Source organism: Cydia strobilella, chromosome 21, assembly GCF_947568885.1.
Source record: "Cydia strobilella chromosome 21, ilCydStro3.1, whole genome shotgun sequence".
NCBI classification, from domain to species: Eukaryota; Metazoa; Arthropoda; class Insecta; order Lepidoptera; family Tortricidae; genus Cydia; species Cydia strobilella.
Genome location: NC_086061.1, coordinates 5,211,519 through 5,229,759, shown reverse-complemented (window position 1 = coordinate 5,229,759; position 18,241 = coordinate 5,211,519). Strand labels below are relative to the sequence as shown.

The 18,241-nt window shown below is 40.2% G+C and overlaps 3 protein-coding genes across 3 annotated transcripts in view; 2 read left to right on the top strand and 1 right to left on the bottom strand.

Annotated features, from left to right (window-relative positions):
• Nucleotides 1-18,241, top strand: part of LOC134751023 (DNA polymerase interacting tetratricopeptide repeat-containing, protein of 47 kDa) — a 160,508-nt gene that overhangs the window by 29,337 nt on the left and 112,930 nt on the right. The gene's annotated exons all lie outside the window — the stretch shown is intronic.
• On the top strand, nucleotides 1,660-5,965 carry LOC134750877 (uncharacterized). Its single transcript, XM_063686115.1, has 9 exons — nucleotides 1,660-1,834; nucleotides 2,163-2,240; nucleotides 2,396-2,537; nucleotides 2,702-2,933; nucleotides 3,542-3,731; nucleotides 3,961-4,060; nucleotides 4,422-4,553; nucleotides 4,910-5,031; nucleotides 5,802-5,965. The coding sequence occupies exons 1-9, from the start codon at nucleotides 1,727-1,729 to the stop codon at nucleotides 5,961-5,963; spliced, it is 1,266 nt and encodes a 421-aa protein (XP_063542185.1). The 5' UTR covers nucleotides 1,660-1,726; the 3' UTR covers nucleotides 5,964-5,965.
• Nucleotides 7,878-17,811, bottom strand: LOC134750844 (uncharacterized). Its single transcript, XM_063686078.1, has 11 exons — nucleotides 17,808-17,811; nucleotides 12,881-12,942; nucleotides 12,315-12,485; nucleotides 11,670-11,747; nucleotides 11,442-11,583; nucleotides 10,828-11,059; nucleotides 10,042-10,231; nucleotides 9,455-9,554; nucleotides 9,022-9,156; nucleotides 8,469-8,590; nucleotides 7,878-8,055 (listed from the first exon to the last, which is right to left on the bottom strand). The coding sequence occupies exons 2-11, from the start codon at nucleotides 12,938-12,940 to the stop codon at nucleotides 7,894-7,896; spliced, it is 1,392 nt and encodes a 463-aa protein (XP_063542148.1). The 5' UTR covers nucleotides 12,941-12,942; nucleotides 17,808-17,811; the 3' UTR covers nucleotides 7,878-7,893.

The window sequence follows — 18,241 nt, the reverse complement described above, 5'->3', positions numbered from 1 at the left end:
CTTGAAAAAAGAATTGACACATCCGTTTCTTGAAATAAGATTTATTAACTATAGTTACTTTACCTACTTAAGTTAAAAAAAAATACGAACACTAAATAAATAAGTGTTTCAGCATCACTATCACCATCTTTAAAAACAACTCTAACAATATACCTATGTTGGACCCGGGTATGTCCTTAAACTACGTCCAAAAGAGAGGTATGGGCACTGTGAATGACATCTCGCTTTGTGTGGTAGGGCACAGGACAGCTGATGTCATTCCAGATCTAGAGCAGAGCCCAACTGGGGAGGTACCTCCACCTTACAGAAAACCGCAGCCAAATAACACTAGACCCTACTTATAGTGTTGTGTTCCTGCCGGTAAGTAAGGTTGCCAGAGCTCGAGGGAGAGGAGTGTTAGGGTCGGCAACGCGCATGTAACTCCTCTGGAGTTGCAGGCGTACATAGGCTACGGAGCTACAGCTTAACATCAGGCGGTATGCTTGTTTGCCACCGACGTAGTATAAAAAAAATCATAAATTTAGGTTAATTCATACAATTTATTCAATTTATTGTATTCGTAAGTAAGGTAATCTACACTCAATAACTATATGTATAAACAGAATCTTTGCATTTAACTTTCTATACAAAGTGTCCCATAGTCATTGCTCTTGACTGTATGTATACCGCGGTTGTGTAAGTTCGTTAAAAATACACCTTTATTTAATTGATTGACTTTTTTATTGATTGGTCGTTATTGTTAACAAATAGGTGGAAATATTAACGATGATGGAATGATTGCATTCGGCCGCGATATGGCCGAAATCGGCAGAGTGTGGGCCTTTTCCTCTTCTTTACTTTTACTATATTTTGTAAATGTGGTAAGTCCCAAATTACGTATGAGTACTTATAGACAAGGTCATAATAGTAGATTGTGTCACAAGGGAGCAAAATGACATATTTACGGCGAGGGCGTACATTGAATCCTAAACGAAGCGAAAGATTCTATAATAGAATACCGAGAGTAACGAGGGATTCTAAAGTAGAATCCTGAGCGTAGTGAGGGATTCAAGTGTGTTACGCCCAAGATGGAAATAATTTTGCTACCATGTGACACATACTGCTTTTCACATCATCTATGAGGTCACCATGATGTTTAAAAATATTATTTAAACAAAAAATAATGTGCACAAGAATGTAAAAATAGGATCCCTTTGATCCCTCCTAGCAGGGAAGAAAAACCTCTATTTCGAATTGGTGATGTGAAAATATATATACATTCCCCAAGTTTCAAAAATATGTGTACACCCTTACACCTTAGACAATAAAGTCGTGTTCATATATTTTGAGCCATTTGTCTGGATCGATATTTTTGCCTTCAACTGTACAAAATATTATCTGATAGCCTATTTTTCTATTTTTTTCTAACAATAATTTAATGTTAGCACCTATTACGGTTTCTAAAACAGTCAATTTAATTTTAAGTTCAATTTTACGGACATTTCGTTTTCTATGACGGCCTGTCGGGTGATAGGACTGATAGGTGGTCACGTGATGTTTTCTATAGAAAACTAAAGTGTTGGACGCCCTGGCCCGGTCCCGGACCGTTCTAGCGTGTCATCCTTAAGGCAATGTCAACTGATACATTTACGTGTGAACGGCTGACCAACTTGTTGTATTTTAGCACGCATACAATCCAAAGTACCACCCATGCTGTCAAGAACCCGGCGATAATGTGACCCTGGCCATGATAATCGACGCCTTCGAGATCTACGGACATGATCCTACGGACAAGTTGGACCATTTTGCCCATTATCAGCTTCAGATGATGAAGATCAAACGCGCGCCTGATCAGGTGAGAATACAATGAATACAAACTGCCGTGAAGGGGAAGTTACCTATCTACACAGAAAGAAAAACAAAAAAAACCGGACAAGTGCGAGTCGGACTCGCCCACCGAGGGTTCCGTACTAATTTACTAACAGCAAAAACTAATGAGAACACTAAATCTGTGCATCACCGTATATCTTTGAGCTCATTGCTCTCGCTACGCTCGAAATTCTAATTACCTATAGATGCTTTCGCTTGCTCGGGACTCAAACACTCAAAGTTGGAACTAGCAGCAAAATCTGACTTTGCTCTCTTGTTCCAATAATGAATCTGTCTTAATTTATTGGTTGCAGTACATGATCAATGAGTACGTGCACATCGCGGTGGACCACCTTGCCAGGTTCATTCATATGCACGTCAAGGAGCTGAAGGTACCTATCTTTTAATATCCTTCACCATCGACTAATAAAATGAAAAGATCGAGGATGTCTTTACAAAATCCATTCATTTCATTTTAATAGGTATAACCTACCTACTAATATACCTGCCTTGGCTGCCTTGCACCACTAATCCATAAAACTTGCAGGTGCTCCTGATAGCTTTAGAAGACGCGGTAGATAACATGCTAACGATGTACGACAACCACAATGCCATCAAGACGGAGCGCGTTGCCACCTACAATGCGGGTGCAGGTGGCGCTGTGCCTTCAGAGTTCTACCTCAGTCAAGGTAGCAAGACAAACACATTAGGAGCTTAACATAAATTTGACGGGAATATCAAATCCCTATGCTTATCAGACCTGCAAGATCGCATTATTTAAGGAACATGGTCGTCTTCACAAAATACTGTCCATTCGCGGAGTTAATAAAAATACCTAGAAACTTATTTGCAGAATACTACTGCGGCCGCAACGTGTACATCTTCGTGTCGGAGCTGTACAGCGACATATACAACATGGGGCGCGGGCCGGCGCCCTACTGCAAGGGCCGCGGCTTCCACTTCCTCGGCTTCGTACACTTCATGGACGACAACAAGTATTACCTCGAGGAGGACCCGAACATATCCTTTGCAACGGATAATTATTTGCATGGACTCGAGTGCCACCTTGACGTGTGTATCTACAGGTGAGGTCAATACTTAGTTAACAAGATTCCAAAACTTCCTGTAAAGTTTCTGTAGACAGTTCTTAGAAATTTTAAGGGAAAGGTTTCCTTTAAAAAGTGTCCTTTATCCCACCTTTATAAGTAGAGTTTGACAAGCCCGAAATACAGCCTACCTAGATTATGTAATTAACGGCGCTGTCATACTATAATGTCACATAATTAAGAGAACGCTCACAAGGGTGCATCCTCAGCGTCTTTATACTACCAAGTCACTATAAAGAATGATCCACGTTGGAACGGTACCAGTCCGACCCAAGGCACCCTACGCTACAGTTCATCGAAATCCTCGGCCCAGACCTAGACCGTTCCTAGCGTGATTCATCGTTAAAGTGTAATTTATTAAGCAAAGGTTAAACTCTTATTTTAAAAGGATTTAGAGCTCTATTAATAGCAGGCGCAATCGCGCATTCCTATCCTACGCTTCTACAAAGGACGCTTTCTGTTCCACACTATAAATTCTGGCGATCAAGGTGACTTTGTAAAGTACCTACGAGTAATGATCCTCGACAGTAAGCGATAGAGCGAGAATATGATATTTCACTATGCCCTCTCTAACTAATATGCCGAAGGTTTCCGTTCAAGAAAGGCTTGCAGCACGTCCGCGACGTGGTGACGCTACCGAAGGCGCTGGTGAAGTGTGGCACGGAGGTGTACAAGCTGCCGCCGCTCACCGCCGCCTCCTGCATCATCACCTCCGGCTCCTTCATCCTCGACTTCAACATACAGGGCATGCGGTTCCGTCACTTTGATTACATTCTAGTAAGTGAATAGTTTCCCCCTCTCATTGGCCTCGGCATCTTTGCTGATGATAGTTGCTGCGTCTAAGGAGCAATTTAGCAGAGGACAATGGATAAATTTTTCCACTTTTAAATTTATACTATACATTCACCTCGTAGAGTAGTAGAGTTAAAAAACGACATGCATGTCTGCAGTAGGTACCTACCTACATGTTTCATTTTTTTACCTAATTACCTGACACAATTTTCAGATCCTACCCAACGGGCACATATTCTACACGAAGGAAAAGCAAACACCTCTCTTCTGTGACCATCACGTTTGCGAGTGGAACAATACTAATTTCTACGGAGGTCAATGAACTTTTTAAGCCTTTTTCAGTATTCTATATTTATTAACTATAGTTTTACTAAGTATGCAAGTCGTAAGTAGTAAAGGGGAAACATTAGAAGCTCCCGTTTTAAACCGACTCCAAAACTTGAAAGTAGAGATTTTCATTTTGTCGTGCTATTTAAATGTAAATTATTATTCCCGATTTCTTGCTAGGCCAATATGATTTATTTAAATACTTCACCGTTGTCCATTGTCATCAGGGTAAGATCTGATGATGAGATCTTGAAAAAATCGAGGGAATTCTCCAGAGGTACGAGGTACAACTATCGTGATTTTGGGTATTGTTAAAAAGCCTAATTTTGAATTTTGTTTCCGTTACAGGTCCCTTCGCCATCCCAGGTGATCCTGGGACTGGCCTGATGCCGATCCCCCCCTTCTTTGAGCAGACCACATCCCCACCCTTTGCGGACCAGTCCACACCACCATCCGGTGGCCCCTTCGAGAACGTTACCTGTAAGTATTTAAATAAATGTGACGTTCCAAAGGGTAAGGTACCTTATGGCGGCCATAACGTACCTTTACCCGTGGAACGCTACAAATATTTCAAGAATTTTGAGAGATGCTATGAAAAGGAAGTAAGTGAATGATGAGATGACGCCCTTTTTTGGCTTTATTCCATCAGTACTGTTATTGTTTGACCAATTACCTTCTTATCAACGTATGGTACCATCTTTCACACTGTTACTGCTACTGTTACAATTCATACGCAAAGATGAAATTTACTTTTAAGTAGTTCACCGATTGCCAGTAAGTTTTACTGTTAGCAGCCTATGCTCTTCATCACCATCTAAACTCGGCTACCCTTGCAGACTCTCTAGACGGATGCTGGTTCATGTTCCCCCCGAACTACGGGTCCATCGCGGGTATCAGCTACCTGGACCCGCTCACCATCAACGAGTACAGATTCACGTGCCAGGGATCCGGCAACAAGGTACATACTTGTTCATGTGTTGGTTACGACAGTGAGAAGATCAGATGATAAAGCTGGAAGGAAGGTGGATGTCTGTGACGCGTTGAACAACATAAAGTTACTTAAGTTTTTGTACCCGTGTAGGTACATGAGCTAGCTTCAGCAGTAGTAGTTAGTAGTGAAATGGGGTCTCTATTGTTTCCCATATAATTTTAAGTCATAATGTATTGTTTGTCCACATATTCGTTAGTAATAATTTGGTTTGTCTCAGAAACGCGTAACTTTTCAGGATTGCCATAAAACAAACCTAACCTAACCTATTTATACGATAATCTGAGGAAAATCCTGAAAAGTTTCAGAAGTATGACTCATGATAATATGACAATCATTACATTATGACTTTCGATAATTATGTCAAACAAAGGGACCCCAGTGAAATGCTATGAATCCGCTAATGCCGCTAACATTAGGGTTGTCAGAGTTTTACTGTAAGTCATATTTAATAGGTCTTGTCTATTAAAACAATGAGTAATGGTTTGACGATAACGCTGCTGGCAGGTGATTATCACGATCCTCGAAAACAGTTTATTTTTATCTTTTGGTTTCTTTATCAAGCGAATATTTTAAGAGCGATAGACAGGCAAAAAGATGAACTAATGAAGAGGTTGGATGGAGGTAGGTCTACAATGAAATAAATTATCGTAACTGATGTAAAATTTCTTGGAACATCTTCATAGGCATTTTCACCAGGATACAATGTTTCGCAATGACGAACTGTGGTTTAATTCCAGGGCTTATACTGGTACCCGCAATGGATGGGTGCGCCGCCGCACCACCCGTACCCGCAGGCGGGCGATATGCCCAAGCACGAGGAGGGCGGCGGAGACGCCTTCTACCCTCACCAGCAGGGGCCGCAGCCCCCGCCACTTATTGTGCCAAGACTCGCAGATTAGATATAGATGTACAAATTTTTCAACGTCTTGTTTTATTTACTTATTCTTTCATATGGAAAAAAAAAGTGGTGCGTAGCCAACATGCCAATCTTCTACGCTCCGTTGCGAACGAAACGCAACTGTCACTGTCGCAATAATATGGAAGAGTGATATTGAGAGATGACTACCGCTGTGCTACGGAGCGTTAACGATTGGCATGTTGACGAAGCACCCTAAAGTGACCTGAACAATCAAAGAAAAGTTGATGTTTATAAAAGTGGAAGTAAAAATCGTCGCTACATAACGTCGACGACGACGAGGACTACGAGAATATAGCAATCGTTACAGAGATATTGACCTAAATATGGCCTAAAATACGACTTTATGATAAGTACGTGGTATTTAGCATAATGAATGAATGAATGAATGAATATTTTTATTTCGTGTAACACATGGACACATATTTTTATTAGTAGAACCATAGAGTAACTTATACTAGAGCGGTACTGTCATAGTAAATTTTGTAACCCCAGTAAATTCACTGCCATCTGTCGACACACTTTAAAACTAAAAATGAAGATTTATTAAAATACGATAGAATGTATTTAAATATAGATAAATGATTTTTTTTATTTGCATTAATTATTTTTATGATTTTGACCCATGTTCTTTTACTGATATGCGTTAAAATTGTTAAATAACAAACGAAACCGTCAACGCCATCTATACGACTGTAGGCCAAAACTAGTAGCGCCCTCTGAACGAGAATCAAATTTTCTTGATTTTCGAGGCACGTTTTTTCCTTAGACTGTATCCATCTATTACGGAGTTATATCTATCTTTGGTAGAACTTACAAACTAAGGGGTTAATATGTACAACGAACTTAGATTTAAAATAATACCATGCAGATGGGGGAATGCAATCCCTCACAGTGCGACAAGTAGAGACAGTCTACCCTGTCCGCTATCATTCGTAGGATGCTGTTGGGACTGCCACGCACCCGGCGCACCAGGGATGCTGCGCGTGCACGTATAATGCATTTAAAAAAAAGATTATGTCAGACCATGAAATCCATATTCTATTTAGATTAGGCAAGATGCATTATAAGTATGAAATACCTTTTGGACTAACGGCGATGTGTCGGCGATGATAATAGTCCGATCTGGCAGTCCTCACATTTAAGTGCTTATCTAACGTTGATTTTTAAATATGCCTAGTACACATATTTAGTAACATAGGCTTTTGCCCCAAGATTACTTGTTGATGCTGTTATGTTTACGTTAAAGCAAAGTTACGGAGCAAGCGATCTCTCTAGGCATCAAGATCTTTTCTGGATGAGAGATCGCTTTGAATAACCAAGAATACTCGTTAGTTAGTAACTAAATGAGCGCCACACATCCCACTGCCTTTTGGGAGCCACGCTAAAGAATTAACTTCCGATTATTCGCTAGCCCAGGTACAGCCCACGAGACCTTCCGATCTGGCACGCTGAAAGGAAGCGGTAGAGCCGAAAGTCTGGTTCGCGAAAGCCACAGCAGAAACCTAATTTTGGTTTACGCTTTACACGAAATCGGTAAAGGTGCGGCAAGCGGTAGCAGCCGATAAATCGAGATTGCTGAGGTAATCGGAGGATTAAGGATGACTTACGTTAGACCGGGCCGTGACCGGGCCGGAGCTTCGTTTTCTATGGAAAGCATCACGTGATCACCTGTCATGTCATAGAAAAGTAAGCGCTGGAAGCTCCGGCCCGGTCTAACGTGAGTCATCCTTTATAAAATAAAACAAGTTATATTCAAAAATACTCGTATTAAGTCTGCAAGCACAATAAGCGGAGGGGCATAAGTATTGCACAAAGAAACGCGAATCGAATGACTACAAGATAAGGCTTGTGGACCGCGAAGGTTTTTATATTTGAAAAAAAAAAACATTAAAAAAAAAAACAATCTATATTTAGTCTGCTAGCCGTGGTACAATAAGCGGCGGGGGCTGCGGCCCCTGCTGGTGTGGGTAGAAGGTGTCTCCACCGCCCTCCTGGTGCTTGGGCATATCGCCCGCCTGCGGGTACGGGTGGTGCGGCGGCGCGCCCATCCATTGCGGGTACCAGTATAGACCCTGGATTTAAACAGTAGTTAAAGGGGCTGGTCAACTCGCGGGGAAAATACGTGTTAAGGAGCAAGGAGAAGAATATAACCACTAATAAGGAGCTATATCTGTGTTCATGTTCCTTACCCAAAGCATTTCGGCTGTGTGTGTGTTTGTCTAGGGCGACACAAATAGATCGAGCCGCTTCACCTGGCAATTTCCTCGCGAAGTGGCTTATTCTGAATAGACTCATCTAATCATCGTCAATGATTCATGATTAAAATGCTTCCAAAGACAGTTTTAAGCTTTAAGTAACAATTACGATAAGTTGTTGCATTGTATTACAGATTCACCTTCTTTATCCAGTTTTATTAGGTATCAGACAGTTTATCACAACTGATCTTCTCAGTCCTAAGGAACAGAAAACAAGTACATATAATTACCTTGTTGCCGGTGCCCTGGCACGTGAATCTGTACTCGTTGATAGTGAGCGGGTCCAGATAGCTGATGCCCGCGATGGACCCGTAGTTCGGGGGGAACATGAACCAGCATCCGTCTAGAGAATCTGCATAAAACCATAAACCAGTGGCACTTGAATAATCCAATTAAAAAGAAAATCATATAAACTTACAATGTGTCTGAATTGATATTGTTTTTTTGGCCGCAAGCTTAATAAGTTACCAAAACTCCTGACATGTCAGGGAAATTTCTGTCTAGTTAGCCCTATTTTCTGAACTAACACCATTAGTATCATATAATGGTTTTAACTTTTACTATGCTTTTACGGATGCAGCTTCCTTGACTACCAAATTCCAAGAGAAAAACCGGTGTTTAACGGATGCACCGACTTGCAGGTGAAGTTGGCTTGGACCCTAGGATGGTAGGGTAGCCAAGCTAGAGTAGGGCATATATACCCACTGAAATTCCTGAACCCTGGGTTCTAAAGGACTTACTAGGATAAACACTAATATGAGAGATATATGATGGTGGACTTACAGGTAACGTTGCTGGTGTCAAAAGCGTTGTTACCACTTGGAGTGGTATAGGCGTTGGGGGGTAGAGTGCTGGACTCCAACCATGGTGGTATGGGTGATAGACCAGTGCCAGGGTCGCCAGGGATTGTGAAAGGACCTAGTTTTGAAAAGATAATACTATTAATTAAAACAATCAAAAATCAATCAATTAAAATGTCCATGGGGGGTCCCAGCGCGCACAAGTTGTTTGCAGAAATCGCGAAGCGTTTGGTTGACGTAACTGGTGACCGAAGGGCTGGCGGCTTCCTCGCACAACGTATCAACATTACGATACAGCGAGGAAATGCCGCCAGCATCCTTGGTACAATGCCTCAAGGGCCTATTTTAGATTTAAGCTCGTTATTAATTTCGTTTACTTAGTACCACTGTATGTAAAGAAATATATGTTACGTTACCTCCATAAAAGTTGGTGCTGTTCCATTCGCACACGTGGTGGTCGCAGAAGAGAGGGCTATACTTCTCCTTCGTGTAGTATGCCTGCCCGTTCGGTAGGAACTGAACAAATCAACAAGATCAATGTATAGTGGTCCTTTGAACCGGATAGTCCAATATTTAAAGGAGGTAGAAGTTGACTCCATCCAACTAGAACCCTGAAGTACAACTGGGTAGTAAGTAGACAGAGACAAAACTTATTTCCTCTTGTGCCCGAAAGTTAAGGATACTGTAGGTTACATTCTAGTTGTGACTTACATCGTCCAAAATCATTCCACATTCCCAACTTAGTTTTAGGAAGGATCAAAGATTATAGGAATAAAATAAACACACAACTATACATAGAACAACTACTAGTGATTGTCTATGTGTTAATTCCATTAAAAATACCATAGTCGAGAGCGCCATCTACGTTTAGTTTTTATCTGCCTTACCCCGTTCGTGACCGCTTACCAACCATTATGACTTAACTATCAAACTCTCCAAAATAATCAAATTTAACAAACAAAGCTATTGTCCATATCCTTGGATATCCTGGTCAACAACTTACTAGCATGTAGTCGTAGTGGCGGAACCGTATGCCCTGTACGTTGAAGTCGAGGATGAAGGAGCCGGAGGTGATGATGCAGGAGGCGGCGGTGAGCGGCGGCAGCTTGTACACCTCTGTGCCGCACTTCACCAGCGCCTTCGGCAGCGTCACCACGTCGCGGACGTGCTGCAAGCCTTTCTTGAATGGGAACCTGACAAGTTTAAACATTGTTATATTTTACCTACTCAGTCAATCACTGTTGAGGAGCGCGTAAAGTCCACCAAATCAAGTTTACAGTGAGTATATTATATTCGCCCGCGGCCCGATGTTAAAGTGGGACAGAGTCAGTGGCGTTCGGAATTGGAGTGTGCGGAACTGCGGATGCATACCGAAAGTTAAATGGATTGGACTGAATGTAATGAGAATGACGCTAGCTGTGATCGACGATCGTCTATAGGAGTCCAAGTATTGACTTTGAGTAAGGTAGCCGTCAGCACAGCAGGCAGTCATCAATTGGGCATTAGCATGGCAAATCACTAGGACTCGTTTACCTTAGTGGAGATTAATCCAAAGACATACCACGACATACCATAGACCATAGGGTATGTTAAGGCTGGTTAAGGCTTCGGTGGATTTATGAACTACATTTGAAGTAGGTACGGTGCTGCTTCATTATATATGTATAGCATCGCGCATCGCAATTTGCATGTCAGGCTCGTTAGACTCTAATGGGACATAACTGCTGTCTACGTTTTTCTAATCATTTTCTGGTGCTTTATTTCGTGCATAGTGCGTTATCGATCTCACCTGTATATGCAGACTTGAAGATGGCACTCGAGCCCATGCAAATAATTATCAGTAGCAAAGGTCAAGCTCGGGTCTTCCTCGAGATAATACTTGTTGTCATCCATAAAGTGCACGAAGCCGAGGAAATGGAAGCCGCGGCCCTTGCAGTAGGGCGCCGGCCCGCGCCCCATGTTGTAAATGTCGCTGTACAGCTCCGACACGAAGATGTACACGTTGCGACCGCAGTAGTATTCTGCAACCAAGTTCTTATAAAACGAAATGGCGACTAATGACCTATATTATAAAAATATTGTTGCGATGAGTTACGCAAACCCGCAGTGTCAGGGCTGGGAGCCGGCCGCGGAACCGCCGGAACTTGACACGCTTCGGCCAAAACTCTTCCTTGGTGATAAGGTGCGTGATTGTAGGTAAATGCTGCCCATCGTACCAATACTAACCCGGGAACCATCCGCAAACAGACGCATTCGTCAGATGTTGACGCACCTTTAGACATTATTATGCATATGCTGCGTTGTAGGTGGCAACGTGTTCCGTCGTGATGGCGTTGTGGTTGTCGTATATCGTTAGCATGTTGTCTTATCGCGTTGTTGACTATGTGGTAGTATATCAGGCACCTTGACTGAGGTAGAACTCTGAAGGCACGGCGCCGCCTGCACCCGCGTTGTAGGTGGCAACGCGCTCCGTCTTGATGGCGTTGTGGTTGTCATACATCGTTAGCATGTTGTCTATCGCATCTTCCAGTGCTATTAGGAGCACCTGCAAACAATGTTAGTACTTCACCGAGCAGAAAATAAACTTTAATACTCCCAAGTAAGTATTGGTCTATTAATGGCCAGTTCTACCTTCAGCTCCTTGACGTGCATGTGGATGAACCTGCCGAGATGATCCACCGCGATGTGCACGTACTCATTGATCATGTACTGCAACCAATAAACAAAGTTAGTATACACGGTGTGTGTGTGTGTGTGTGTGTGTGTGTGTGTGTGTGTGTGTGTGTGTGTGTGTGTGTGTGTGTGTGTGTGTGTGTGTGTGTGTGTGTGTGTGTGTGTGTGTGTGTGTGTGTGTGTGTGTGTGTGTGTGTGTGTGTGTGTGTGTGTGTGTGTGTGTGTGTGTGTGTGTGCGCGCGCGCGTGTGTGTGTGTATGGTTTTGAGTGAATGTCAAGTTGTATGGTATTAACTGAAGCTTCTTAAGTGCTGATTGCAAAATAAACAATGTCCTGACTGAAAGGAGATCCCTCTATAATACCCATTTCTGGAAATTTTAAATGTCTTCCAATTAAGATTCCTGATACAGGTACAATCCGCTAATTAAATTCGCCATTGATAAGCAGATGACGCCAGCAAAATTCTTGTTTATTTAATGGAATTTTATGCACTGGATGGCAGCCCTTTAAAGCCAAATCTCATAGAACTCAACTAGAGAAAGGGGCGTAACTTCAATGTTCGCGGTAGGCCCTCGAGTATGTACAAAATTAACAAAACACAACCTGATCAGGCGCCTTTTTGATCTTCATCATCTGAAGCTGGTAGTGCGCTAAATGATCCAACTTGTCCGTAGGATCATGTCCGTAGATCTCGAAGGCATCGATTATCATGGCCAAGGTGACGTTCTGGCCTGGTTCTTGGCAACATGGGTGGTTTTTTGGGTCGTATCCCAACTGAAATACAATTACAATACTTAAGTTCATGTTTCGGACTTTTACGGAGGGTAAGACTAAAGTGAGCTATTAGAGTCGATATAATTAACATTACGACCAACCCGAGTAAGACTTTAATTTAAATAACAACTTAACCCCCTCGTAAAACAAATACCATTTTTTTCATTTAAAGATTTAATTACTTCGCGTGTTCATAAAAGCAATTGGTGAAATTACTGAATGAGAATGTGGATGAGTATCTATAACTTAACAACGCGTCTGGCTCCTGTTGAAGCTCCACGTCATAGAGTGAAACTTCATGTAATTTTTAAGTTAAGAAATGTGAATGACCCGTTTTAAAATAAGTATTTACGATTACAACATTTACAACAAAATATTTAAAATCGCTTACTTACCACATTCATAAAACATTGGAAAAGTAAAATAAAGTTAAACACTCTGCCAGTCTCGGCCATAGTCCGCCAAACTGAGAATAAAAGTAAATTGCTCTTTTTATTTTTAATTGCCATTTTAACAACCTATCAAGAAATCAGTTATTTCTTTTAACTAATTGCAACAAGTTGTATTGGTTTTTACCCAAATGATGAAAGGAGGGTAATGCTTTTTGTTCGTATTTTGTGGTAAAGCTTGAACTCGCCAAAATTTGGGCACGTACGATAAAGACAAATATACATTTGTATTTCTCATTAAAAGTATTATCAAGTGTCAGGGTTGTATCGAACAGGGATCAAAAATTGCTCTCTAGTGTGCTACAGGGTCCTACAAGAAATACCGTGTGTACTAAAAGAAAAAAAATAACGATTTTTTATTTTATTTGACGGGTAGGAATATAACAGATGTCAAAAGGGCTATTACGGATGACTCACGTTAGACCGGGCCGTGTCCGGCCCGGAGCTTCCGGCGCTTCGTTTTCTATGGAAAGCATCACGTGATCACCTGTCATGTCATAGAAAAGTAAGCGCCGGAAGCCCCGGGCCGGAGACGGCCCGGTCTAACGTGAGTCATCTTTACTAGGGAAAGTAACACGGCTCTACCAATGTACTGACAAATTTAGTTTCGAGCCCATGCATGCAGCAGTGCTATAGAAGACAATATGATTTGGAGAACGTTTTTGAAAAGTAAATTTTTTTGACAATAAGAGTCTCATGCAATTTTATTATAAGAAAATAAACTACCTATAGATTAAACATTACTATTACGGTTCCCATTACTGGGTCATTTTATCTTCATGTGTAAAATTTATTAGAATAAACAAAATTGTTGTGTGGAACTAGACGAACTAATGAGGGCTACCGCGTTTAATTTCACCGCTAGGGGCGCTAGTGTAGATGAAGGTCATTCAAAATGTCAAATGCATAGAAGTTTTGGGGGTTTCAAGCTTTTTTATCGGGAATTTTCACTCCTTATGGTAAATTTTTGTCCATCTTTGATTAATCATGGTAAACAATAGATATAGTTCAATAAATGTTAGTGATTTAAAAAAGTGCAATCTAAAATATATGCAAAATTAAACATGTTGAAAAAGGAAATTGGAAGGAAGTTGTATATATAGCAACTGGCATTTAGAACTCCGTAAGCGCGATGTAAGTTTCTAACTAATTGCGTTGCATAGAAACCGTGAAAAAATAAGAGGTTGGTAAAATGTATCACAACACAGTATTACTTTATTTACTTTCAGTACAAAGATAATTAAGAAGACATCTTAGAATGCTCACTCCATAGATCGGTTTCGTTACCAAAAAGCTATTACTTTCGTCGTCTACATCTAACGTCAAGTAGCGGAACTCTCAGTACTGCTACTCGACAATAGATGACGCGGCTTGTTCCGTTACGGAGTTGTTGACAGGGCGGGGCGTAGGCAGTGTGGCCAAAAAATAAGTGACGCTGTTACTCGCCACCCGACCGCACTTCAAGGTGCGGTATTGGGTGCTTTGGTTAATCATGAATATGCTCATACAGTGAAAAGTTTTCAATATAAATTTCAGATCTTAAGGGTCTCCGGCAAGCTCGGTTCTCCATACAAACGTAGTTCCGCTCTCATTTTAAAGGGCCCTCCACACTCGTGCGCGAATCGCGGCGCGAAGCCGCGAACGTGAGTGTAGAGTCTAGTTCGCTAATCAGCGAAATCGACTTCACACTCGGGTTCGCGGCATCGCGCCGCGTAGTCTGGAGCGCCCTTAAAACGACTCGCTAGATTGCTCTGAAACTTTGTACTTATAATATATATATATATATATATATATATATCAATAAGGTATATGTATGTCTGTAATTAGTTTATGTAGCTTCAGATACCATAGTTAAAAATTTACAGGGAATTTAAGTTTTTTATACAAAATTAGTTTTTGCTTTATTTCGTTTGTTTTATAAACTGGAGCTATAATAAACTAATTTCAGACCTAGATATACCTCATGTCATTGTATGGTGCAAAGTTTCATTACAATCCAACAAGAAGTTTTAAAATGAGAACGGAACTACGTTTGTATGGGAAGGTGCAATTCGACCAAGCTTGCAGGGCACTAAATTCAGATCCATAAACATTTGGATGATCTGTTGGCAATCGTTAAGGCGGTTCCCTGAGCCAGAAGTCGAAAAATCTCCTTATATGATCATGTTTTTCTAAGAGGCGTTGATATACGTAGACGTGGAAAAAATATATGTAGTTCTTGAGTATATTATCTTTAATAACATAGCTTCCGATACACGAATCATAATCACTTCGCTCAATACAATTAATTACCAAACTAACCTCTAACTCGGTCTTTTCAGTTTTAATCAAACTTTACGCGGTTATTTATTAAGTGATACTATAAACAAAAAAACCGGCCAAGTGCGAGTCGGACTCCCGCACTAAGGGTTCCGTACCATTACACAAAAACGAATACGGCATAAAATCACGTTTGTTGTATGGGAGCCCCACTTAAATATGTCTATGAAATTAAATGTTTTTTTATTTATTTTTTATATTTGAGTTGATTGAATGAAAGGTTTATTATAATTGTGGTTTACGATTTATGACGTATTAAAAAAACTACTTACTAGATCTCGTTCAAGCCAATTTTCGGTGGAAGTTTGCATGGTAATGTACATCATTTTTTTTTTAGTTTTATCATTCTCTAAGTTAAAAGTTACAGGGGGGGGGGGGGGGGCACATTTTACCATTTTGGAAGTGTCTCTCGCGCAAACTATTCAGTTTAGAAAAAAGTGATATTAGAAGCCTCAATATGTGTATGGTCTTACAAAATGATATTGAGGTTTGATGAAAAAAATTTTTTTTGAGTTTCAGTTTTAAGTATGGGAAACCCCCAAAATTATTTGTTTTTTTTTTCTATCTTTGTGTGAAAATCTTAATGCGGTTCACATAATACATCTACTTACCAAGTTTCAACAGTATATAGTTCTTATAGTTTTGGAAAAAAGTGGCTGTGACATACGGACGGACAGACAGACAGACGAATCCATAAGGGTTCCGTTTTTTGCCATTTGGCTACGGAACCCTAAAAATAAGAAAAAACAATTTTAGCTTAAATAGTAATTTGAAAGCTTTCGAATTTCGATATTGTAAGGTAAATAAAAATCGACAAAATTCGATCAAAATGGACACTTGGCTCATATATATATATATATATATATATATATATATGATCTTTCCCGTTATTTCTCCCGAAATGTGACAGTGACAGCGGCAAACCGATGGAACGGCCTTAACGCTCCGTAGTCCGTAGCGTATCGAAGTCATCTCTCTCTATCACTCTTCTATATTAGTGCGACAGTGACAGTTGCGTTTCGTTCGCTACGGAGCGTAAACGTTTACGTTGGCTACGCACTGGAATAGTTCTGTCCTCAGAATAATGACTAAAGCAAAGAAGCCGGGCAAAAATAAAAGCTTGGTAAAAGATATCGTATTCACAACACGTTATTACTTTTTGTCTATGAGTGAGTGAGACAACAATCCGCAAGTTCTTTCGTTTTTTTCAGTATTGTCATAAGATAAACTGAGGGAAATGTCAAATGGTCCTATGTGGTTCTATAATATAATCTAGCCAAATAAAATATATGTTCGTTATTTCACAGGTAGGTGTCAACTGTAACAACTTGACATAGTCGTATTATTTTAGTTGAAATATTTCGGGATGTTTCAGCGGTCATCTTGGTTTATTTTAATTATATTTTTGCTATTCCTGACAGATTGTTGGAAAACGTGCTGAGTTTTTATTTGTAATGGTTTGAAGTTCCCTTTGTGATAATGTCTTGTGTGATCGAGGGCTGTAAATCGCATACAGGAAGAAAAGAAAATACGCACGAACCGATAACCTTTAATCGGTGAGTTTTGTTCAATTTAGAAGAAATTTATTTATAGGACCTGACCCTAAACATAGAAATCGATATGTTGTTTATGTAATTATTACTTGCATTCAAGTCTATATAGATTTTTGCATATATTTTCGAACTTTTCTGCTAAGTATGAAAGGTTATATTTTTGGCATAGTGATGTATCGACCTCAGATCAATAACCTATCGACATTTACAGCTTTCTTATAGTTTGGCCCAGGACTGTCTCATTTTAATTGATGAGTACAGTCAAGGGCATAAATATATATACATTCCCAAAGTCTCAAAAATATGTGTACGCTCAGACAATAAAATCGTGTTCACATATTTTAAGCCATTTGTCTGGATCGATATTTTTGCCTTCGACTGTACCTATAGTTTTCTTTGTTCTTACTTACTGACAGATTGTGTTTGCCAGACTATAGTTTAATACTAAAAACCGGTCAAGTACCGGGTACAGGGACCGTACTTTTTAGTATTTGTTGTTATAGCGGCAACAGAAATACATCATCTGCGAAAATTTCAACTGTCTAGCTATCACGGTTCATGAGATACAGCCTGGTGACAGACAGACGGACAGCGAAGTATTAGTAGTAGGGTCCCGTTTTTACCCTTTGGGTACGGAACCCTAATAAAAAAGACATTAATGATCATTGATGAATGTTCCTTTTATTAATATTGTTGGTCACAAAACTCAACTTTTTATTTCAGATTTCCAAAGGACGAGGAATAGGGGATATTACTGCAATGTTCTGCCACCAGAGTGCAGCACTAGCTTTTTTTAGTGCACCGTAGAGTAACTTATTCATACTCTACCTTTAACAGGTTTTTGACAAGTTTTCAGGGGACCTACCGGAAAACTCGAATCCGAAATTTCGTTATCTAGCTGCCTCTTTATCACTCGAATACGCAAGAGTGACAGAGATGTTAGATAACGAAAGTTCGATTTTCTTGTTTCGCGATAGACCCTCAGATTGTGATAGTGGCGCCACCTACGCCGAGTTTCGCGTAATATTCCCTATTATTAAATAAAAAAAAATATTACACGAACGTTTTTTTTTATTATTTCCTATTTGATACAGTCAGCTGCAGAGAAAAGGTACCTCACGTCCATACTAATTTACAGAACTTTGTATGCAGGGGGGTGCCTTTTCTCTGCAGCTGACTGTACATGACTAGAAACTATACTTAGTCTTTTAGCATTAGAAAAAACGGTAAACTATTTCCACGTGTCTTTTTATTGACAAGTTTTTTTTATAAATATAACAATATTTTACTTATGAAAGCAAAAGTATGTAAATGATCGTATATTATATTTGTTGTGACTTATTTTCAAAGTGTTTTTCGATAAAACGACACGTTAAGATCGCTCGCCTTCTTTCTAATGATAGAAAAACGAGAGGTATAGTTAGACGGTTCTGAG

Bases quoted from the DNA above. Each gene is read 5' to 3' on its own strand.
- LOC134750877 (XM_063686115.1), top strand. From the start codon at position 1,727: ATGATAATCGACGCCTTCGAGATCTACGGACATGATCCTACGGACAAG. The intron at 2,241-2,395 runs GTACCTATCTTT...TAAAACTTGCAG, and splicing joins TGCACGTCAAGGAGCTGAAG to GTGCTCCTGATAGCTTTAGA. The intron at 3,732-3,960 runs GTAAGTGAATAG...CACAATTTTCAG, and splicing joins GTCACTTTGATTACATTCTA to ATCCTACCCAACGGGCACAT.
- LOC134750844 (XM_063686078.1), bottom strand. From the start codon at position 12,940: ATGGCCGAGACTGGCAGAGTGTTTAACTTTATTTTACTTTTCCAATGT. The intron at 9,157-9,454 runs GTAACGTAACAT...TTTCAAAACTAG, and splicing joins CAGCACCAACTTTTATGGAG to GTCCTTTCACAATCCCTGGC. The intron at 8,591-9,021 runs GTAAGTCCACCA...GGTTTTATGCAG, and splicing joins TGACACCAGCAACGTTACCT to ATTCTCTAGACGGATGCTGG.